General features: G+C 38.5%; 1 protein-coding gene across 1 annotated transcript in view; it reads left to right on the forward strand.

The window, feature by feature from the left end:
• The window catches only part of LOC128732901 (allatostatin-A receptor-like), a 148,417-nt gene that overhangs the window by 110,059 nt on the left and 12,743 nt on the right, over positions 1-25,615 (forward strand). Inside the window, exon 3 of the mRNA XM_053826341.1 lies at positions 17,662-17,820. Within this exon, the coding sequence (XP_053682316.1) occupies positions 17,662-17,820 (159 nt within the window). The remainder of the gene's footprint in view (positions 1-17,661; positions 17,821-25,615) is intronic.

The raw sequence follows: 25,615 nt of genomic DNA on the forward strand, positions 1-25,615 counted from the left end.
ACTCTTAGAAGATGTTCCGATCGATTGGTGCAAAAATATTGAAAATCGATCGGGAAACCGCTAAGCTATTAGCGTTCAAAACCTTACCACTTTTCGAGAAAGATTTTTTGGCCAAACCTTGCCGTAAGACGTAGTCCTACGTCAAAATGTGCGAAGTATTGTCTGTCTTTTGCGCTTGTTTATAAATCTCAATTCTGATTCACTGATTCGAGCTTACTTTTCCTGCCGTAAGATGCTTCGATCAAGGAGCATAGCTTACGATGGCGCATAAAGCTGACAATGTACACAATGGTGTGCGCGTACGGATGGTTAGACCGGAATGATCGAAACTAGATGTGAGATTATCTAATATGGGGTGTCGTGTACTGATAGTTTAATTGTCAAAACGCTTGGGCACAAACCGAGATAGTGTGGGTTAGAGTTCCACTCAGTAGTTGAACTACGCAATATATTTTTGGCCTCACATCGAAGTTTCGCAATGTTATCCAGCGTACCATTCTTCCCCACCAAACGTTCCTTCACCTTTAATAAACGTTCTCTGGATCTTAATAGTTGTTTTTAACACTCTGATTATCAGTTATTTTCATACTTGACAGCAATACAATCGAAAGTATGTAAAGAATTGCACGTGACTAATTGATGCAAATTTAACGACCAAAACCTATTTTGGGATCAGACAGTCGCTAATTCTTCCTCAGTTTGCGTCACGTCGCAAGTATGAATTCTGTCAACCCTGTTTTCATACAAGACATTCGTTCTGAATAAATTCTTACAGTATATGAATACATTATGAATACATCTCTGATAGGCTAGACGGGATTTTGGGATTTTGATCTCCAACAACATGCAACATGCAAGAAAAAATTGTTTTAAGATATTATATTTCGGGGAAAGTTAACTTAGCGTTTTGATGGATCGATTTAAATGCGTGTGCTCTAGCGAGAGCATGTTGCTATCTGGAATATCTACAACAGCTGCAAGCCAGTGTTAGTAAAAGGCACCAAACTCCAACGGTAACCGAATATGATGAATTGAGACATGTCAACCTTTTAACAAAAGGTTATTGTACGTCACAGTAATGTTATAAGGTTGGGCTTATTGCTTGTTTCCAGTTCTCAGCATTTCTTGCTTGAGGGAACAATTTTGTGGAATCAATTTTGTTTTGAAGCATGTTCAAGACGGAATATGTTAGCTTCTCCATGCGCAATTTCTCAGGCTCTATGCAATCGCGAGCTGGCAGTCATAGAAGTGTAGAAGCGTGCTAACCTTTATCAGGGATTCTTTATGACAACATCTATCAGCGAAATAACTGACTGTCGTGCCAGTGTCTGCCAATAGATTCGTAATCTGTCATATGATAGCAGAAAGTGTTTCCTTAACTATCCTGCCATCACATTACATTCATTTGGCATCTCAAAAACCATCAAAAGGTAATTTATCATCCACTATTTCTCGCCTAACGGAAGCACTAACGATCGATTGCGCCACTAACGATATCCGAAGCTACGCCAGCGGGACAGCCATTTGCATCAATTTAATCAGAGTGCGATGCATTATGGAAATTAGCTTCGGAACATTCCAGCACAGAACAGAAGTGGAAGTTAAAATCAAAACTCGTAACTCTAACCTTTTACAGATACTAGCGAACCTGGCGGTGGAAAGTGGCTTTTTACACGGAAAATTTACTATACTGTTTTCTAACTTTAGACTAGCTGAGCCAAAGCAAAGTTGCCAGAACAATTCTATGGAATTCCTGTACGGAAATGGCAAAAAGGTGTTAATAATCTTTATGCTCACGCGACCAAACCAACAAAAACTCAATCATGCATTTATCAGTTTAGTTATATAGAAGTGAAGAATTTTCTAGGAATCTCAAAAACAGTGCATTGGCAACAATAATTTACATTCGTCTAACATAAAACTTCACTTTTCCGGCGAGAAACAGATGATGCCGCTACAAAAACTAAGTTTGCTGCTGCGGAAATATTGTATTAATTATTCTTTTACACGCACACTAGCATAAAAGTGATCCAGTGATCCAGTTTAGTTGGCTTCACCTATTTTGTTCGAAAACGTCAAAGTTGCCACCGTGTGATCAAAACTAGCATAGGTGTTTTTTCATCTCTCAAACATGCTAATGTAGTTGCCGCTAATCGCAGGTGATCAATAATAAAAATCAAAATCTATACCTACGTGACTTTTGATTTTACTCCTGTTTTATACGATACACCGGTTACGCATATCGTTGGAAGTTTAGCATAGAGATTGCTGACAAGAATATTACGCACACATCGCCGCGTATACGTATACCCGATTTGTTTGCATCTGGAGTTTTTTTTCGTTGCAAAGTGTTTCCCGATGCATACAAACCACCAATACAGTCACACATCAACAATTCTTATATTGCAAATTGCATTAAAAACGCGAAATGCAAAAATCTTGTAAACAGTTTGCAAGTAAAATTCCAGCGGCGAGTTGTCAAATATTTATGTCAACTATTGCGAGTGTCAATCCCAATAAATTGACATATGTAATTGGCAGCTCGTTGCGGGGATTTTACTTGTAATATGTCTGCAAGTTTCTTGCATTTCGCGTTTTTGATGCAATTTGAAATGTAAAACGTGTTTAAGATCACTAGCCGCATGTTGATTTCGATTCTCGTCTCGATGATACATTTTGAAAATTCATAACACTTTTCTTTCTGGCATCCTTGCCAACTCGTCTAAATGCTCCAGTCTCGTCACTAGGGACTGGTGAGGCTGTCAAATTCTACATATTGTCCGTATAGCATTTATCAGTTTTGGTTTTGCTCCCACTTGCTGGTTGGAAGTATTAAACAGGAAGCAATTAAACACTGTATTTTTATTACAATTTTACTATTATTAGCTGTTGTCTCCGTTATGAAATTCAACTAGTCGAACCAACTGAATCTGTCAGTTCGCTCAGTCAAACCAAAACAAAAACAAAAGTTGGGTATTTTAATCCCTCTGTGTCTCGTCTAATCTGCCTGGACAGTGGGTAAAGTGATGAAATATGTAGTTATGAATTCTTTTTTTTACGATATTCCTAATTTAAAAAGTTTTTGTATAGTTGTCTTCTGTAAGTTATTTCAATTTATTGCTTCTTATAAATTCAAATGATTTGCTCCCGTTGTACAATGCATGTCGTTTGATTCCCCAATTAATTTGTATTATCGGTCCATCTAAACGAAACCATCATCAAAAAGGACCCAAATTTTGAGCTTGCTCTTTTTCATCCATTTTCAATCCGAACTTCGTTTTCTTTGCCTCGCTTGAAAGGTATGACCCAAAACTGACACCCAAGGTAAATTTCGCAGTATTTTGTTGAATAATGGCCGCTTCAGCGTCGGCTCCGGAACATCAACCACCTGTCTCCGGGGACATTTTTGTATTTTGAGATAATTCATTTTGCGGCACATCAAATCACATCGGCTTAGCAAAATAACACTAATGGAACTACCCGGTACTTGGGCAGATAGACAGACTTCGCAGCTGGTTATTAGAGTACAGGATAATTACGGGGCTAGTGCAACGATCCTACTGACTCTATAGCAGCACCTACCAGCCGAGATTCGAATATACGACGACTTGCTTGTTAGGTTTGCATCTTACCCCGAAGCTAACTGGGTGGATTATGATTCAGCACATATGGGGTTATTCAGGACAAAAATGTGTAATACCTTAGAAGCTATGATACACGGTATGCCTTCAACACATAAGATGGTTTTTATTCCAATGGTAATGGTTGCTTCTAAAACTAAAACTTTTAAGTTTTCAGTGCCATGCGATTTTGTTTCAAACCGCTCCAATATAACTAGAACTACCCCGTTAACCGGTTCATTATAAGTTAAATAGCTTATATACCCTAAAATCATCAATTGAACCCAAACCCGGTTACTGAAGTGGCTATTTGGTTCCAAAATGTCTCCATTGTACTTCCATCAATGTCTTTTGATCAAAGCGATATGATTTGATGTGCCTCATGATGCATTATCCCAAAATCCAAAGAATTCCCCTGAACCAGGTACCGGATGTTCCAGATCCGATACTGATGTGGTCATTTGCTTTCAAAATGTCTTTATTATACTTTCAATAGTCTCATTTTATCAAGATGATGTGATTTGATGTGCCGTAAGATGAATTATCCTAAAATTTAAACAATGTGTCGCGAATCAGGTACCAGATGTTTTCCCGGTGAAGTGGCCATGTTGGTCCAAAATATCTGCATTACTTCTATTAGTCTTATTTCATCAAGCTGATGTGATTCGAAGTTTGCGGTACATCAATTGATGCTTGCGGCAATGAATTATTTCAAAATACGAAACGAAATTCGAATTAAAATGATAATGAGAGCAATCTCAAATCTTTTTTCTAATGCATTAGGAAGGTTAAGAGGTTATACTATACACAGTTGAGAGGACCAAACCTTTTGACCAAGGATGGTTCGATCACTTTGACTCAATTTTGATTCAGTTGACAGTACCGTCTCAGTGGAGCAAAATTTGACAATGTGATATATGAATCATTTATAGAACAAGTTATTATCTACAATTTTGCTGAATAAAGTTTTGCTGTATCTTTTGTATTTACGGTGCTACAATGCTAGTACCTCTTTATTAACTAAATGAACGTTCATTTAGTCACTAAACTGTTTGGCACATAAAGATCATTTACTGGGCACATTGCAAAAATCTATATATGGGACACATAGAAACTATACGAAAAGTTTTCTCAGTGTAGCCGAGATTCGAACATACGACGACTGGCTTGTTAGACTAGCATCGTACCTCGAAGCTAATTAGGCGGTGCTAGCTGGTTTGTGTATGTGACATAAAATTGGTTTGTGTATGTGACGCCTGTGCATGTATATGCATATGTACATGCGTGCATACATATATACGAAAACATAATTGTTCTTGTCGAACTGAGTCGAATGGCAGTCGCCATTATGGCTCGAAGAAGCTGATGGATATATTGATGCATATCCAGTTTTTTACATGCCATAATGACGGACGGCGTTCGTAATATTTGGATAGCATTTTTGACATTTCCTAAATACATGGCACGTTTTCTTTCCGCACGTTCCGTTAGTTTTAACGTGAACGTGCGCAAAGAAAACGTACGATGTAATTACGAAATGTTAAAAATACTGTCCAAATATTACGAACACACTAACACAGATTATACGGTTCACCAATACGGCTCGTAAAAAGCTGGATAAAACTATTGAAAAATATTCTTCTTTACGGAGAAAATGCTCACTTATGTTAAGCAAATAATATTTCATTCAGATTTTCAGGTTTATATACCCACGAGCGATAGGATGCTTCTTGAAAACTGCTATCCAAAATAACAGCATACTCTGTGAAAAAAAATATGAATCAATCCTGCATAGAACAATAACGTGACTAGTAGGCCCTGTTGTGATAATAGATACGATATTTTGATAAAATCATGCATTTTCCATTTTGGACTTATGGCCAACATTTTGCATCAAATACTCCTATGTGCGAAGTAAAGCTGAAATATTTAGACGAGTTGAAGAATTTCGTTTAGACGAGATTTTGAATGACAAGTGCACTCAAAACAAAAAGTAGTCAAAGTTCTTACTTATTGGTAGAGTTTTAGACCAGAGCGTAGATGCCAGGTTTTGCTCGAACGATTGTTCGAACTTCCACTTCTGTTCTGTGATTCCAGAATACAGTGACCCACGGGTTTGACGAGGCGAAGATAAGGTTCTTTCTAGACTTTCATTGAATATGTCAAAAGTTCAGACTTGGTTTGACATCACGGGAAAAATGTTCCAAATTCAATCGTATCGAAAAGGATCTATGCCCAATCAACTACCTATATTTAATGTTTTTCTGTGTTTTCAATTTCAGTACGAGAATGTAGTTTGCTAAAGTTGTGGTGCATGACGAGCATCTTTTTTTGTGGACATAGTAATTTCCATCGTCATTAGGAATCACAACGAAATCCGAGTTGCTTGATAGTGACCTCATCGCTAATCCATCACTTTTGTCATTTCAGTCACACGATTGTTTACATTTTTTTAATTTGCTCAACCTGAGTTCATTTTACTTGAAAATTAAATGGTATCAAACTAACATTTTTGATGTGAAATTATGGTTTGAGTCCACTGAAGCTTCCTGAATTGGATGTTAAATAACCCACTAAAGGTTCCAGGGTAAAGAGTGCGTTAACCCCAAGAATTGCGGATATTTTTCGGGTTTCAGAAAACAAATCAACACGCTATTTGATACAATCTAGACCGCTGTCAACCCTCACTTAGTAACCGGGACAAAATTTTATCACCGGTCTATCTCGGCAAATCATTCATCAACGCTCGGGATCCCACCTTGCCTTGAGGGCACCGACAGAGAATGTATCGATTTTATATGTTACCGCTCTCACTCATGGATACTTAAACACCAAAGGAGTACGCCTCCTGGCCCGTTGTTGGTGGAAAAAGGGACCTGTGGATCGGACATAAAATACAAACTGATTCCATGCTTTCTACTCCATAATCCCATGAATGGCTGCATGCGTCAACAGTTTGTCCTCGCTTCGAATGCCGTGACCCGACTGGTGACTGCAGACGATGAAAGCTTTTCCCTTTTATCAATCCATCACCGCGAGTGAGTGGTGGGGCAGGAGGCACATGGCATCTCCGGTCCGCCTGGGAAAACGTGCCGCTCACTTCGGAGAGCAATGAATGTGTCAGTAGATGCTCCCCACGGGACGCTCCGCTGGCCTCCACCAATTTGCATGCTTTTTGCGCTAAAATGGCGTCACAGCTTGAATCTTCACTATTGCCTACTAACGGAACCGTTGCTGCAAACGTGCTGGAAACTGGTCCTACCGGTACCGGAGCAGAAATACCGACTTTTCTGCTTGACTTCATCTCGGTTTAGGACACGTTTCGATGAAAGCACAATTTTACACGCAATCCGAAACGAGCGGCTTTATAAGGTATAGTGGTATGGCAGACTGCAAACGCATAACACATTGCGGCACAGGCAAACTTTACGGAAAACGAGAACATGTGTGTACTTCACTGGCAGTGGTTGGTTCAGTAATATTAGAGCTGATTTTTCCGTTGCTTGAAGGGATGTTTTTGTAATATTAACATTTTTCAACGTACATGTTTTGTTTTGAGTAGGGATTTACTGGACGAGTTTGTTCTTTTTTGCAATTAGGAGTTCTAGTATGAGTTTAAATGTAAATTTGAAGTCAGGGGCGAAATATATTCCAGCAAAATACTAGTAGGAAACGAGCGCTCTTTTGCTTGAATGTGTGGGCAGTTATTGGAAAAAATCTAAACCATTTTGATTAAACTTTGATTTTAAGCTTAAGTTTTTTTAAACATTTGGAAAAATCTTCGTTTATGTTTGCAAATTTTTTTTTAAACTCAGCGTTCCTATGCAATAGACCGCGTTGCTATGAAATAGCGCTGAGAATCGCGGCTAACACGCTGACAGACGAACAGCGTCACATGCTGCACTACCTTGTAAGTCGCAAGGGCCTGCATAGGGTTGTTGTCACGTCAGTAAAAACAAGGTTAGATTAAACTTCTCGGTAGGTGGTTTCTATAGTAGATGGTGGAAGAGGCACAATTTGTGTCTAAAAATAACCCAATCCATGTCGCTAGCTTAATAAGGGGGGTTGCGCAGTCTCCTTTTATCCAGCGCCTTTATGGTTCAAAGGTACAAGTACCAGCGAGCCACATGCCCTGGCGGATGTTGTGGGTTCAAATTTGGTTATAATCTCAGATTATAGCTTGGTTTGACCCATGCACCTTCCAGCATTGGACAAAAGGTAGGAGTCACAACGACAACTTGTTAAGCGTAGCTACCAATTCTTCATTACTTTCCCCTACCCAGGGATGGTTCGATCACTTTGACTCAATTTTGATTCATTTGACAGTACCGTCTCAGCAGGTCCAGATATGACAATGTTATGTATGGGACATTTGTAGAACTAGTTCTAATCTACAACTTTTCTGAACAAAGTTTTGCTGTATCATTTGTAATTACGGTGCTACAATGCTAGGAACTCATCAGTGACTAAATGAACGTTCATTTAGTCACTAATAAGATACTAGCATTATAGCGCCGTAACTACAAAAGATACAGCAAAACTTTATTCAGCCAAATTATAGTTAATAACCTGTTCTACAAATGTCTCATACATAACTTTGTCATATTTGACCCCGTTAAGACGGTACTGTCAAATGAATCAAAATTGAGTCAAAGTGATCGAATCATCCCTGACCCTACCGACCCTTCATCAATTGTTTTCAAATCGTTTCAAAAAATATTAATATATGCTTGACCGCATTTCAAGATTAAGACTTAAAACACGAGGTTTGACCTTTTTTAACGACAGACTTCGCGAAGGGAGGGGAGGGGAGAGGGTGCGCGACGTTGGGCATAACGGACGCTAGGCATAATTTCCAAATCTTCGCTTTACTATGAATGCGCACTTATCAAGCCAATCATCGCTGGGTCTTAATGCAATGAGAACATGGGCCGCTCATCTAGCATAAAGTCATTTGGCTTAATGCTGTTTGGCATAAAAATCATTTGCAAAATTATATGGGACCATTTGATATAAACACACTTGGCATAATTGCCAGGCAGCGAGTGTTTCCGATGATCCTCCGCCGGAGGTGTTTTGACAGTATTCACTTTAATTTTTTATAACGGTAGTTTTTCACAATCGACGAAAGGGACGGTTGAAGAAAGTAATGAAACAAATATATTGATAGTGTTCCAAACAGAACGGGAACCAGGCGTGAATGAGAAAGAGTGGAAAATTAGGTAAGGGCGAGTCATTGAAGCAACGTTTAAGATGTTTAACACTCCTTTTTGTCCACGCTGGAGGATCCATGGATTGAACCATGCTTTAATCGGAGAATAACAACCGGATTCAAGCCCACTAGTCTTTATAAGCCCGGTGACTCGCCGGTGGTGATGATCATTTGAACAACAGCGAATTGAACATAAAGGAGACTCCGCAACCCCCTTATTAAGCTTGCGACGTACTTCAAACTCCACCAACTCTGGTGTGTTGAGTTATTTTTAGACACAAATTGTGCCTCTTCTTCTGTCTATTGTAGTCAAACGAGACGAGACGAGAAGTTTAATCTAACTTGTTTCTTAGGGCCACTTGTTTTGTTTATCATCGAATTTTTTGATTCACAATTTAGTGTCCTTAATGTGGAGAAATGTGGCTTCAACAAATTCAACGGGGCAATATGCCAACGTTCAGCGAACGAATCATTTCCCGTAAAGAACTGGTAGGCTTGTCTCTAAGATCATGCGTCTTAACACCGTTGGATTATTTTTAACTAGCTGATTGCCCGATCTCACTCGGTTACTTGTATATCTGTTTTTGTAACGAAAACTTTCATAATTGTTGCATTAAATAAATAAACCCCTTCACCTCCACCTTTTTAATGCAGCCCGCCCAGCTAGCTCCGGGGTACTTGGCTGAAGTAACAAGCCAGTAGTCGTATGTTCGAATTTCGACTGGGCGGTGCCGCTACAGAGTTAATAGGAGCTTCACACTAGCCCCGTAATTTTCTTGTACTCTAATAAACGGCTGCAAAGTCTGACGATAAAGAAGGGCCAAGTTTTAAAGGACGCTTATACCCATGGTTTTGCTTTACCTTTTTAACCACCCTATTCCCCCTTTCAAAAATAAAACAACTTTTATTCCAAAAAACATGTGTTTGACAAACGACGTTTCATGAAGAACAGTTCAGAAGTTCCGGATCTATGGCGGAACATACATTCATACTCACGTTCCTCGTCCCCCTACAGGTCGGTTCCTTCTCAGTTAGCTCCCCCTTCTGTCACGTAGCGTCTTTTCTCAAAGTCAATTGCACAACTGCAATCGGTTTAAAGGCAATAAGAGACCGCAACCTCTTTTACTTTTTATTTAGATTTCTTCTCCCCTTGTTAGGGATTCCTCCCTTTTATCAACTTCCCAGTGCTGATTCCCTAATACCAAGGAACACGTGTGCCAAGTTTGATGAAGAACCGTTCAGGTGTATCGGAGTTATGGCCTCCCCCCGTCTTCTTGTCAACCCTTTAGTGCTGATTCCCTTATGCCATAGAATAAGTATGCCAAGTTTGGTGAAGAACGGTCAGGCATTTCGGAGTTATGGCCTCCCCCCCCGTTACGAACCCGTCCCCTCTTATAAACTTTCCGGTGCTGATTTCCTTATATCAAGGAATATGTGTGCCAAGTTTGTTGGAGATCGGTCAAGGCGTTCCTGAGGTATGGTGGAACATACAAACATACTCACGCTCACTTTTATATATATAGATAGATGTGGCTATATGAAGTTCTGGTCGACGCTGATGGCAAACGATTGCTAATGGAAAAGAACAAACAGAGCGAATATCGCAATTAAAACTAAAATAAAACGATGGATAAAATAGAGAAATGAAATTTGATGTAAGATTCAAAGCAACAAAGAACGAGTTTAGTTTTATAATTTATTATACCGTGGATCCCCGCTAATCTGAACGATTCCTCATGCCAACTAACGGGATTAGTTTATAATTTAAACAACTGGCAACCCTAAATATGCAGAAACCAGATGAAACTAGTCGCCCTACGCTTTGTTTTACTTTCGACGGTGTGATTTAAATAGTTGGCAGTTTATAGTCCAATATTTCATTCTCTAATCGAATTTCTATCAAAACCGTTGGGAAAACGAAATGTGAAGTTTAAACACGCTAGATCAGTACAAAGAAATCGGGTCCCAAATTTATGCATGCACAAAAATTTGTGTAAATGGCATCTATGCTCGTCATACGTAATGATTCGTGTAATGTACGTGTGATTCGTGACACTTCATTTCGAGTTTTTAAGGGAATTATTTCCATAATTACCAAGACAAGTACTCAAGTTTTTGGCACGAGATGAATCTTTCACTTCTTTTCTGTACATGTACAACCATTTAGACAGATAAAATATTTCGGAACTTACATTTTTTACAGATACAAATTTTCTTGTTCAGCGGCAGTTCGTCATGATACAGAAACTGCTATTCGTCACAGACAAATTTGCTTTCGTCTACCTACCATGGACAATGTACGGGTTTTACAAAAATCTATGCATGTATTCGTTATGCCGTGTGCAAGAGCTAATCAACTTGCACAAAAAAAGTGCAAGTATAGTTTTAATCAGAGCTCAGATTTCGATGTTTTACTCATAGTAATCTGCTGATCTGCTGCTGATGGTCTGTCATATTCAAAGCAGATATAAAATCCAAGAGAACATTTATTTTTGAAAAAAAGTAGTCTTCTTACATTATCCTTTGTCGATTACGAAGAGATAATCCATAAATAATGATGTCAAGTATTTGTTTGAATGTAATTCGCATCAAAATTGGTGGCTGTGTCGGGAAAGTAGACGAAGACCCGCCGTAAACGAAGCCATCCAGCACCCCATCAATTTGAGCAAAACCTAAAACGTATGGATTTGTGAAGACCTCAGACATAGTTTCTCGATAATTTCTTTATGGTCTTGAACATATGTTTGATTTATGCACCCGGGGTCAATTTCCCGTATGTCCGGAACAAACACATGTAGGTATTGTGTGTATTTTAAACCGTTTCGCGTGAGGTCATGAAAACCAGCTCGCTATAATGTAAGGTACGGGACGGCATTTTCGGTTTCAAAAACACTTGTACAAAACAGCACGGTTTTTGGTTATTTGTGAAATGAAACAAATATTGCATTTATTCTAGCACAAAACAAACTTACTTCTTATCACCAGGTAGAAACACAAAAATAAATACAAAAATAAAGCAATTTTCGTTCACTAACCGAACATTCAATTCGACTTTATTTTTGACTTTATCAACAACTGTCACAGAAGACCGAAATTATATTTGGCCCAATCACGAAAGGTCGAACCCCTATTTGGTCGAATCTCAAAAGGCTGAACATGAAAAGACGAATTTTCTCGGGATGCTTAAATAACTATTCAATAAAAAACCCGAACCTTTGTTATACGGTCTTACTTGGTATTTGAGATAGAAATCGATACGTTTTCGGAACATAATTCTATTGGTTAACGTTGCGTAATGCGTTGGTTTACATAAAATTTTTGAAAATTGAATAAGTTTACAAATTTTAAACAAAATAGGAACACTTTTAAATTTTGATAGATCCTTTTTTCATGTAATTGCTGAGTAAGGATAAGTAAGTTGTTATTAATTTGAGTAAGTGCAAATAAAAGTAAGTTGTAAGAGGAAATCTTATTCTTTAACATATACATTGCCTAGTAAAGGTCTAGTTTATAGGTTTTTGAACTATGCATAATTTCCTGTAATGCCATTCTATTTGATACACATCAATAGAGTTTTCTTGAATAATTTTAATCAATTTTTATTAACCTTTGGTTACTCACGCTGTTGTATTTTGTACAACACGTGTAGGTTTTTCAACGCCATATTGTTATAAAGTTACAAATCGTTGTTTAACTAACGAATATTCTTCAATAAACTTATTCTGAGCAAAATGTCATAATTATTCAATGCATTAATAATTTAAATTGTTTGAAAAATAGATCAGCATAAACCGCCATCACAGAAACGAAACAATCAGCATGCGAGGTGTACCGCAATTGACCCCAAGTGGAATTTCCTCTCGTTTCTTCATATGGAAAAATGGTGTCTGTATGCAGCAAAACTAGCCAATGTAAAATGTTTAAAATGTATCCGTCTGCTGGTAGTCGAGTAATTCGTAGTCAAAATTAAGGTATTTTTTATAATCAAAGTTCTACAGTTCCTAAACAAGCAAACATAGAGGTATACTATATTCAGCAAAGTTGTGTATTTTTATCATTTGTACAATTTTGTAATACAAGAAAAAGTCATACAACAATTACAAAAAGAGCAAAAATATAAAAACTGAGTTTACAAATTCATATACAATAAATAAGATTTTTCTATCTTAGCTGTAGAGATGGAAGGTTACTGTCTCTAGCAAAATTTCTTGTAATAATATGCTCTATAACTTTGCAGAGCACATCAATGTGTTATATTGACACTGAAGAAAAATAATTTTTTTTATTTCACTTTTAGGGGGATTAATCAAAATTTAGATTCCACCAGACGATAGAGCTTTTAATTTCAAGAAACTATTCTAAAGGTTCGATAAACCTAAAACCAAGTTTTCCCACTCAAACCTCTAGTGCGCACGTTTTCTTTGGTTTGGGGTTATAGTGCGCGCAAGTAACTGTGTTGCAAAAGTTGGCGCGAGTGTTCGAGGGTTAATATCTTTTGACCGGTACAACCAATTCTTATGAAATTTTGCATATATATTCATAGTGCCAAAACCTCTCGTTTGACATTAAAATAATTGAAATTAGGTAAATTATCTTGGTTTAAATCATTATAAATTATTGTTAATTTTGGTGTGGTGTATACGGTTGCTCATAACTTTCAAATTAAACGTCCAATCAAAAAACCATTCAATAGTGATCTATTAGCATATATTATCTTTCAAATGAGACTAATAGCGCATAAATCGGTTTGGCCATCTCTAAGAAACAGGCGATAATTATTACCTTGTCAAAACAGGTTTTTTAAGCATAACTTTTAAACTACTTGTTTGTTTTCAATTAAAAATTTCTGAATAATTTAGCTTTAATAATGGCTTTCATTTGATACTAAGATCGTTGAAATCGGTCATGTAGTTCCGGAGAAACCCGTGTCACGTATTTTTCACATTTTTGCTTATAACTTTTAAACGAAACGTCGTATCACGAAACAACTCAATAGTGATCTACTAGACAATAATACCTTTCAAACAAAAGTAATAGCGAACGATTCGGTTCAGCCATCTCTGAGAAACAGGCGATAGAAAAAATCATTACATACATACACACACACACACACACACACACACACACACACACACAGACATTGCTCAAATCGTCGAACCCTATCGATTGGTATATGTGACTTGGCCCTCCGGGCCTCGGATCAATTTCGTGTTTTTCGACCAATTTTTAAACCTTTGTTATAGTATAACAAAGGTAAAAACATGAATTGGAAAGCAAAGAAAATTACAAAACAAAATAATGCTTGTTTAGTGCTTAATAAAAACGCAACTGCGTCAGCAAAATTTTTCGTTCTCCTGAAGAACCCTTATAAGATACGAGATCTATTTATCGTGCAAATGTTTTATTTCGCTGCTAGATAGAGTCAGCAGGATTTTTGCACTAGCCCCGTACCTGTCCTGTACTCTAGTAGCCGGCCGCGAAGTCTGTCGATAAAGAAGGGTCAAGTCTTTTTTTTTAGAATGGGATTTGACTACTTTGTCCATTAATTTGAACTTTTGTAGTAGGGTCAAGTCTTAGAAAGACGTTTAAGCCCACAGCTTTGCTTTTTTAGCAAATGTTTTGTAAATGATTCAGGGCGAGACAGCCGTTCTCAGCGAGAGTATTCGTGTTTCGGCTATTTGTAATTCGGCCATTAGATCTATAATGCCATTTGTTATTTCGGTCATTTGTGTTTCGGCCATTCGTAGGTAATACGGAGGATGGATAGCTGGATTCGTGTTAAACCAAAGTCAAATTCTTGGTACTACATTTCGATGGATTTGAGTTTTCTACTGTTTATTTTTTGTTCGACGAACTTCGCAGCCAACTGTTGGTGTACAGGACAATCGTGCCGCGAGGCCAACTGCGAGGGTAAACTCTTCATTTATCGAGACACCTACTCTAAATTAAAACCATTTTACCAGAATGATCTCTGATATTCTGTTAGCAGTTGCCAAATAAATTGGTATTGGAAACTTGTAAATAAACTATTTAATTTTATCACAATTCATGAATTCAAGACTATCGCCTAATAGACCAAAAATCTGGTCGTCTGCCCTACTATAATAGTAAAGGTAGTCAAACAGAGAATCAGGTAAACTACAGCTGTGGCAAATCTGGCTCCAGTCAGACCGACAGCAAGTGAGTGTGACTATGCTCGACCACCCATAAACTAACCGCTTTCCTCTGGGCTGGCTGGGGTGTAAACCTTTCACGGTAAGGCCGGATGCAGCGCCCTCGTTCGAGTGCACGGACAGGACAAAGAAGGTACCGGGCACGGAAACGAGCTACCGGCAAGCGAGTGGGCTCTGATTGTCTTGTTAGGCCGAGGCGGCGGCGGCATACTGTAGTAAATGTTTGATGTGCCCCTACGTTTGGCGAAGACCCACGTACAGTTTGCACGGTGCAAACCTACTAATTTAGTCTGGCATTGAACTGCCAATCACGTCCTCGAGGGAAGGTGTGGGTGTATGTACGAATTTATCCACGCAATAATGTGTGAAAGTGTTTGTTTATCATATAAAAGCAGCATTTCATCCGACGTAGAGGGGGCGAAACCACAAATAATGTGTCAATGGTTAAACGGTTCACATGTGTAATTATACTAAGTGTGTGTATTCGGAGTATTCGTCCTTCCAAGGAATTTATGAATAGACGCTCTGGGCTAGAGCCGTCACCGAAAGCGTTTCATGGCAGCGAACCGCTTCTCAGGGGGGATAGGTCTAAATTTAACTTTGGTAGATATGGATATTGAATGGTCTCTATTGAGTGGCCGTTCACATTTTTCAAACAAACGGTAAGAAGAGACACGCGAAGCTTGCTCCTTCCAGATTGTCTACTTTGATTTAAAATATAAAAAAAATCGGATGGGCACAAGTTGGGCAAGTTTAAAAACAACCATGCGTCCCCTTTTATAAATCTAAATTTGTTACTTGAATAAATCATGCTGAAAAACTCGAACCAATTTACTAGCCTTTATAAAACGCGGTAATACAATTAACGAATCATCCAGTCTGGAAGAAATTCATTTCTGTTTCAATACCAAAAAGCTTCGATTAGCATCATTGCCTACGTATTCGATCAACGTTTGAAGCATTTAGCATGAATCACTGTGCGACGAATATCTCATGTTTTATTCGAAATTGCAGACAGAATATAATCGACACGAATGCAGCAAAAAATCATCCTCCCAGCTGTGTCTGGGTCCGGATCCGAAATATTGATGTGGCTCAACATAAACTGCCCGAAACGATAAACGCCAAAGCTGCCAATCCCGACGAGTTTACGAGGCCGAGAGTGAACACAGTCTCTAAAAAAGATTTCTTAGCTCATATTTCAAAGTCATTATCCGGGAGTATTATTTTATGGTTCTGATCAATAACATAAACATCGATTGAAATATACTGCTCGCGCGCCTTTCCGGAACGAGTGCTGCACTGTCGGCCGGTAGCAAAGGAGGAACGAACGTTGAGAGTGTAATACCTACAAATCGGAATCGAAATTCGATTGGATCGAGTACATAATTCGATAGTGAGCCGGTAACGTATGAATTATTTTCGCGAACCGCTGTGAAGCTGGTATGGCGACAACAGGACAGGACGGAACGTTAATATTCAAATTGATTGGATTGATTTCATTGTTTGTCGAATTGCTTCTGCATTTGCAATATATTAAACAACTAACTTCGCGCTCCGTGGGTGAACAACGGATGAGATGATGAGAATGCTCGTTCGATGATTACAATGCTTGGCATTGCAGACATTTTGTAATTTATTCATTTGAAATTGATATTCATGACGACAATCAGGCATTTGTGATTGCAATTCTATTTTTTACAAACCATCATGATGTAATATTAAAATTTCTCACAAAGACCGTGGGATGGTATGGGATACAATGCCAGTAAAGTATTTTAAAAATTAGTTAATACCAGTTCCATACTTCCATTCATAGGTCAGGAAAAGGCCTAAAGCGCTGCGTTCTTGGTGTTTTAACCGCTTCAGCAGGATAAATTAGGAGACAGCTCTTCATACTGAGGAATTTAATTAAATCTCAGCTCCACTGCCACACAAAACATACACTCTCACAAGCTGACCTCTCACTTGCTTGCTTTCTCTAACATAAACATATATTCACCACCCACGGTCGGAATGGATTCAATTTAGTCCGCACCTTTTCGCTCGGCAACGGCACAAAGCCCTTCAAAATAAATATATTTTTCCACCCCTTCGGCGTCAGCAAATTGTCCCGCAGAGTTTCCATTTAATTGATAATTGCTCGCTTCCTTTCGGTTATTCATGGTACTTACCTGGCCGCCCATTGTTTATATCGGTGTGTGGCGGCGCTTTCACCTGGTGAACCGTGAACACAAACACCAACGGCCCTGAGGTGTGCCATAAATTTTCCGCTACACGGCAACCAGTTCGAAGGAAATTTTCCCGCCCGAAGTCAGATAATATATTAACGGGAATTACCACATTAACGCATACTTTGTCGGGCCGCTACTCAAGTCCCACTCCGAAATGTCTATCGCTCTACTGGCCGTAGTGTAAATCCGTTAAATCTGTTCGGAACATTGTGTCTTCTCGGATGAGGGGACTGAGGTGAGGCAGAAAATCCTCCCTAACCAATCTGCCCGGGCCGCTGCGCTGTTGCTGCTATTCTCGTTTCCTACTTCAGTCAGATTGATGTAATTATTTACACTTGTTGAACAACAATCGACTGTAAGCCATTTATTTAAGGATAACATTTGCTTTATTGGATTTCTTTTCCGCTCTTGCTTCTTTGCAGGTCATACTGGTGTTGAAGAGCGTGGGAGTGTTCGTGTCAGATTCGTACTTTAAGATATCGCTGCAGATTATATCGCATGTGTTGGCGTACACGAGCTCCTGTATTAATCCGCTGCTGTACGCCTTTCTGTCGGAAAATTTCCGGAAGGCTTTTCGCAAGGTAAGTGGTTTTGATCATTGTGTCGTTCATTAACAAAATCATTCACAAAAAAACAGAAACACAGGAAATTGAAAGAGGAATAATTCTCGTTGAAACGGAACCACTACTGGCACGAGGACTTCAAATATTCGAACTTTTGCATTTAATTGGTTGAAAATGGTTAAAAAATAAGAATTACACTTTTAATGCCTAGAAATAGTGGACCCCTCGTTCGCCTAGTTGAATTTTTAGCAAACCTTGAGATCTATATTATGTGAAATTTCATAAATTTGCAATGAAACAACTAACAAATTGCCCGGTTTTGTAAAGAAGAAGAACAGGGCTTTCAATTGGTGTAAAAAATTTTTGGTGGCCATATCGAAATTGGTCGTCATATTGGTTTTTATCAATAAATCGCCGTTTTCGTCATGAGGCCATCTGGGATTTGGCCGCCATGTTGAATTTTATCAAAAAATCGCCGTTTTCGTCATGATCGCTCAAACCGATTTCGCTTTGTGATTGGTTGTTGGAAATGACGTCGCTTTTGCCTTATAATTCAGTCAATTCTTAAAAGATTTCCAAGATATTTGCCCTAATCGATTGAAAAATATAGAAAGCTATTGATTTTCAATGTGCGTCATTGAAAAATTGAAAATAACTCTAACTTGGTCTAACTAGAAATTGTCACTTCGTGGTTGATTGGAATAATTTTCAATTCTAGATAGAATTAACAAAAGGGCGAATGTCGCAAACGTAAACAAAACGGGTGAGAGTTATTTTATGCTGGGCCAGCATAGGAAAATCAACCCTCACTCGGTTTGTTTACGCTTGCGACATTCGCCCTTTTGTTAATTCTATCTTCAATTATTTTCGAATAAGTCTTGGTATTATCGAGGGGCAAGACACTATTGAAAATATATTATTTTTCCCAATGGCAATATTTTTTCAACCTTATTATATTTACGGGCTGGTACCGAATGGCCCAAACACAAATAGCCGAATCACGAATGGCCGAAATCCAAATGGTCGAATTTAAAAAGCAGTCACAGAAGGCCGAATCACGAATTGCCGAATCACGAAAGGCCGAATTTTTTCGGAATGCCTAAATAACTATTCAAACGACGGTAGGCACCAGACTATTAGCTTCTACACAATGCAGTCGGTAACAGTCTATCTTCTCGTGTAGAAGTAAAAGAGCAGTCAGATTACAAATAATAACCGTCACCGGGGGAGCGTATGTGTGCGAAAGATGCTTGGATGAATGCTTGGACTGGTAGGACAAAACTAGATCTGAGACTAATTAATACATGGGTGTGCTATAGTTTAAATGCGTAAAGCACTCGAGTACTAATCGAGAAATTGTGGGTTGGAGTCCCACTGCCACGAACTAAACCCAATATATTTTTAGCCGCAGATCGCAAACTTACCCAGTATTCAGTCTAACATTTTTCGCACCAAACGCTCCTCTGCTTTAATCAAAATAGAACTATTTAATAGAAAACATGAATTGGCAAGTAGTAAACAAATAACTTTAATCAAACAAAAAACAAAATAAGCATCACAACTATTAAATATAGAGTATAGATGATTGATAGTTATTTGTTCCTCTAAGCGCAAATGAATTTCGTTCATTATAAGGTGCTAGACCTATTTACCGTGTTAGAAGCAAAAATGTTTCCTAGATATTTCAGGGAGAGACGGCCGGAAGCCACGAGTGTGCGCTCCCCTGCAGAAATCACTTCTATTTAGGTGCATGCATTTTCCTAGGTTTACTGACTAGTAGGAATTATTCCTTAGTTTAGTCCGAATGAGCGACAGCGAGTAAGGACATCATGTATCCCACGTTTTTACAGGTTGAAGGCCGTGAATATTTTCGGCCGAATATGATGTTCGGCTTTTTGTGATTTGTCGTTTTGTGATTCGGCCATTTGTGTTTCGGCCATTCGTAGGTAATCCATATTTACCGTTCTTACCCTAATATAACCTAAAACCCCATAAAGATATACATTCATAGGGCTTTAAAAGGTTCTAATATATTAATATATGATAATATTATGAAGTGTTTTACCCCTCGGGTACAATTCAGGAATCAATGAGAAAGTTGAAGGAAAATTCTTCTATAACAAAGTTACAAAGTATCTTTCTCGTTGATTGCTAATTGCCTTGTTAATTCTTTATTGTGATGTATCACCAACGGCAACACGAGCGGTGCCGCAGTTATTTTAATTCCAATAATCGTCACTTTGAAAATTTGTCTACCGTGAACAAGAGATAGCCATTAAAATCAAGTTGACACCAAATTAAACATTAATTCACCGCAACAAATGCGCAGGAAAACGCATTAAAACTAAACCCAATATTTTGTTTTAGTAAATACTGCTGGCCCAATAAACTTGACTGTGATTAGCGGATAACAACAATCTTTTATATCTTCATATAAGCATGTTTTCATCCTTAAAAGGACGGTGTTTGGTAATTGATACAACTGTTAGAAATATCGGTATTCTTCCCACTTTCCTTGGGCAATACAACAGCTTGAATGGCAGAACACCTCTAGTAACTCCGAAGAAAAGTTTGTTCATTTCTTCTTCGATACGGACAGCCTGCTGCGGAAGATAATGGTCTTCTCGTCGTCACACAATCTGCTTTGCCTGCGGCTAAATCTAAAATTTCGGCTGCGAAATCATTGCTGGTGGTTTATGGGCGCACGTAATTTTGCTTTCTCAGCAAACAATGCCTACCAGCACCAGGGACCAGCGGGTCTTCTCCATTCCCTGCTTTGCCAGATGGATGTCAGACGAAACGTTTGAAATGACAAACAAACTGATGAAAATGAAGCCAATTTTAGCCTAACACTTTGTTATATGTTAAAGTAACGTAACGTAAGAAGGGGGTAACTACGAAAAGCAAAAGAGACGAACCACGAAAAAAGGCCGGCCTTGAAAGAATTACTTTGTTCGAATAAAACAGGGACTGCTGCTTGGCATAGTTATCAATTTCTGTAAAACCAGCAGACCAGCGATTTGGAAAAGTACACCACCAAAGCAAGAAGAATAAGAAGACGCGCAAAGCTGCTGGCTTCCCGGTGTATTTAGTACATTCGGCGATCACCTTTCTCGAAGATACATCCAAGCAACTGTTGTTGTTAATGTTGCAAGTTGGAGTTATGATAATCGAACAATTGGTCCTTTTAAGAACCGGAATATAATAATTGAAGATTTAATTGAATTTTCTCAGACCGTTTCCAACAAAACACCTGTATTTTATGTTTTATTAATAAAATTGTTTTAGTGACATCTTTTATAAGAATATAAAAATGTATTCGTTATTAAAAGAACGGTTTTCGGTAATTAATGAAACTTAAGAAACTTGAAACTTAGGGCTTTCCTCTCGGTTTTCTTTAGCAACTCAAATCTATCCATCACCAATGCTAAATAAACGTGTACAGCTACAGTAATGCGTAGCGTTATTTCTTTTTGGCAGCAAAAGGTGAATGACTCTATGGGAGCAAACAATTGAAACGAACAACTTTACCTCCTTTGCCCAGACTGAAATTGAAATCCTCCAGTTTGTTCAACGCAGGTGATGGAATGACGGACCATGAAAAAAAGGACGGACATTCAGTTTTCAAATTATGCAATTTCATTATCTACGTAGCACAGCCGATTCTTGTCGCTTGCTCTGATATATAACAAGAGGTAAGCCGGCGAATAGCTGAGTTACTGTAAACAAACATCTTCTCGCCATGTCTTGACACGGCAAAGTAGGAAAACCCAAGGGCAAGGCAAAGTCACGCTTGAGTCGTGCAGGTCTGCAGTTCGCAGTCGGTCGTATTCATCGACTGCTGAGGAAAGGACCCTATGCTGAGCGTGTTGGAGCTGGAGTTCCAGTTTATCTGGCTGGCCGTGAAGGAATATTTAGCTGCGGAAGTGCTTGAATTGGAAGGAAATTCTGCTCGTGACAACAAATGACCAAAATTATCCCACGTCACTCATAGCTGGCCACCCGGACTAGTATTTCATCTTGACTCGTGACCGTCACAAACGGCTTCGTCAATGATATTTTAGATCGTATAGCTGCTGAGGTATTCCGGTTGGTTCATTGCAACAAATCGTGCTTGGTTTGCGGTTATCGGTACTCCGATTTACCGAAAAAATACCGAAATTACGTTAAGTGCGTTCGTGCAAGTTTATTGCAAGCTGGAGCAATGATAATCAAACAATCGGTCCTTTTAAGGGCCACATAATGATTGAAGTGTTTATTATATTTTCTTGTCCAGTTATTACCGTATAAGACAGGCAAAGAGCGAAAAGTTGAATTTTTCGCCGTTGCGGACGACCCACAAATAGCGAGAATGGCATTTTCTGCAACTTCCAAAACGTCTGCAGATTGTAAATGCTTTATTATCAGTGTTCTCTTTTGTATGCCTCAGAAAAGTTTTGCGCAAACTCGCGAGTACTGTCTACCGATTACCAGAGGAAAAGCACTGTTCAACGTAGAAATAGATCATAAAAATTTATTTACTGTTTGGTTTAGTGTGATTTCAATTCTTTTTGATAAAATAGATTCAATACATTCATAGAAATAACTCCGAAATCTGTTGAGGATTGAACATATACAATGTTACTACGTCGGGAAACGTTACGTACAACGCTTGTAGCATGTATACATCATGAATCGTATTACTACATGCATGGATACATGCATCTATCGCCAAAAAGAGACTTACGTAGTCCTACGTCACCTATGCGGTCGTGTCTTGTGAACAACCCCTCTGATTTTTCTCAGCTTTCCGATGGCGGTCTTGAAATTAAAATCGGTTGGGGGATCATTGCGAAGATGGCGATTTATTGATAAAATTCAGCATGGTGGCCAAATCCAAGATGGCCGCCAATTTTTTTCACTTTGTTTTTAAACCCTATGTCTCCTCTTTACAGATTCGAGTCGTTTGTAGTTTGTTTTATAGCAAAAACACCTGGTTGTTTTATTCAGTTAATGCCATTGCACACCAAATTTTATGAATGTTCTTTCTTGCGTTTTTCTCAGCTTTCTAATGGTGGTCTTTTAATGAAAAACGGTTAACGGATCATGGTGAAAATAGCGATTTATTGATAAAATGCAATATGACGACCAAATCCAAGATGTCCGCCCAAAAATTTTTACTCCAATTGAAAGCCTTGTTCTTTTTCTTTACAGAACCGGGCAATTTGTTAGCTGTTTCGTTGCAAATTTATGAAATATCACATAATTTGATAAACAAGATTTGCTAAAAAATTCAACTTTTTTTGAATGGGGTCAGTCCTGGCGTCGTGGTTAGCATTCACACTTCTCGCGCCGAGGACCCAGGTTCAAATCCTAACCCCGCAGAAGTCACGAATGACATAAGCTGTTGAAGTGTCTATAATCTAACAAAAAAAAAGCTTTTTTTGAAACTGTTACGCTTCTTGGCGAACGAGGGATCCACTGTTTCGAGGTATTAAAAGTGTAATTACTATTTTTTAACCATTTCAACCAATGAAGCGCAAAAGTTCCAATATTTGAAGACCTCGTATTAGTAGTGGTCCGGTTTCAACGAGAATTACTCAGAGGGGATACCAAAAAAATAGGAAAACGGAAAACCAGAAAAACAAAATAAATGAAGAAACCAAAAAACAAAAAACCGAAGCAAAGAAAAAAAGCAAAATAAAATGGACAATGGACATTTAAATAAGAGATAAAGGACAAGAGTAAAGGTTTTGAGACAAGATACTCGAGAATATAAATCAGAGATAAGCGACAAGATATAATAGACAGAAAAGAAAGCAATATTTTTATTCTAGTTAGTGATATTCGGTATATCAGTCTTCAGAGAAGATTATCAAAATGAAGATTTGATGTTTTCCCGACGTTGTTGGTGGCTTTCTACAAGGCATAATATCGTCAAGTAATGTCATTTAGTCTATTGTAAAGGCTGTACTTTTTGTGATCATAAAGGGTGGTAATTGGTAGTATTGGTTCTGTAATTGTACTGCGGACGTTCTTTCTCAAACACATACTGAAAGCTGGTGGTAAACCCAAAGGGTACGGTTTTGCGCATAACTTTTAGAGCCATTTTACAGCAATCGTCAAACACGAGAAAGCGGAAGAAATAAACGAGATCCTCTTTCATTGCAGTTATGATAGGTTGCGTCTTTTCATGCCTCTATTGGATTTTCAAATTTCACACGAATCTGTAAAATGAGATGAATAGTTTTGCGGTTCACTTTTTGCATTGGAAATGCAAATATACAGTCGATTTGCTTTCAAATTAGTGTTTGAGAAATTTATAAAAACATCAAGGTGAAGAGGTGGAAAAGTCTACGTCCTTTTTACTCTGAACAACCATTGAACAAAGAAATAAGCGAGCGAGGCTCGCTTAGGATATTCATCAACTTTGCAGTGTCTACTGCTGCTGCCTATACATTTTCACTGAGCAAACCTTGAATATTAACCGGCTTTCTGTAATTTAGAGATTTGCATTTTATCGCACGCCATTGCTCTGTGTTGCCAGCATGAAAGCCGGTTCCGTTTAGGCAGTTCGCGTTTCTTTATTATTAACAAAACAATGATTCATCAGCTTTTCCGACTGCTTTGCACACGAAGTTCCTTTGTGAAAATAAACAGCAGATGTATGGAGAAAGTTTTTATCCTTCTTCCGCTGCGATGAAAAGTCTCGTAGGCCTAGCGGCCTAGGTGTGGCACGTGACATGAATTCATCGCTTTTCGATTCACAGTTATGGCCGGGGGTCGCTTCTGGTTTGTATCTCACGAGGAAATAGCTCTTTGAGATCTTTAATGGCATTCACCCGACCTCGGAGGGCCAGATTCCCTGCGGTGAAAGTCCGTATTCGTAAAATGTCAGATTTGCACTTCTGTCGGGTGGCGATTAAATAGTGCTATGGATAGATTTGGGCTGACGGTTGGAAAACAAACCAGCCAGCAGTGGAAATGGCCAGTAGCACCAGCCCCAGCGGGAGGTTGGCCGTTTGGAAGATTGAATAATGACTTTATCAGTCTCAGCTCGAACAGATCGAGCCGAGAGCCGAGTGTCGGCGTCTACAGGCTGCGTGACGAGTGGCATGACTGGAATCCTGAATAGTTCGTTGGCAGTAATCTGACAGAATGGGCAAGAGTCATTCTCGTTACACTCGTTAGGGCTTAAAATTTCGAGTTGAGCCCTGAATAGAAAGAGAAAGCTATTTGTATAAAATATTCTAACTACTTAACTCGGTTTCGTGTTGACTTGGTAATGAAGCCTAACATTGTGTAAAAGATTGTTTTAAAGGGCAGTCGACAGACAGAAAATTAGTCCTAGAATATTTCTCACCAGTCAACTCCTACGTAGAATATCAAAAATGGATTATGGATTTTATCAAACTGAACAATACAAAAATAGATTAAAGAGAATTTATGATTTTTTCATATTATAATTCAAAAATAATATATATTTCTTATGAACATACATTGTTTGAGTCTAGTGTCATTGTTATGAAAAATATGTCCCTCTCGCGAACTTGTATGACAGCTACTTCTTCAGAAGTTGTTTCGTACAACATTTATATAATATCAATTTTCATTTTAAACACGTAGTCAATTTTTGCAGTTTAATAACGGTAAACTTGAATATCAAGTCCCATTCCTTTTGCCGGGAAAGAAGTGAAAACTTTACACTGAAATTGCATCTCTCTGCTGATGTAACTGCTATTTGTGTATGACAGGAGGGCAATATCGTTTGACGTGCTGCCAGCTGCTACTGTCTGCGATGGGATGGTGCAAGCAAATAGCAGAAACTTTACGG

This window comes from Sabethes cyaneus, chromosome 1 (genome assembly GCF_943734655.1).
Source record: "Sabethes cyaneus chromosome 1, idSabCyanKW18_F2, whole genome shotgun sequence".
Taxonomy (NCBI): domain Eukaryota; kingdom Metazoa; phylum Arthropoda; class Insecta; order Diptera; family Culicidae; genus Sabethes; species Sabethes cyaneus.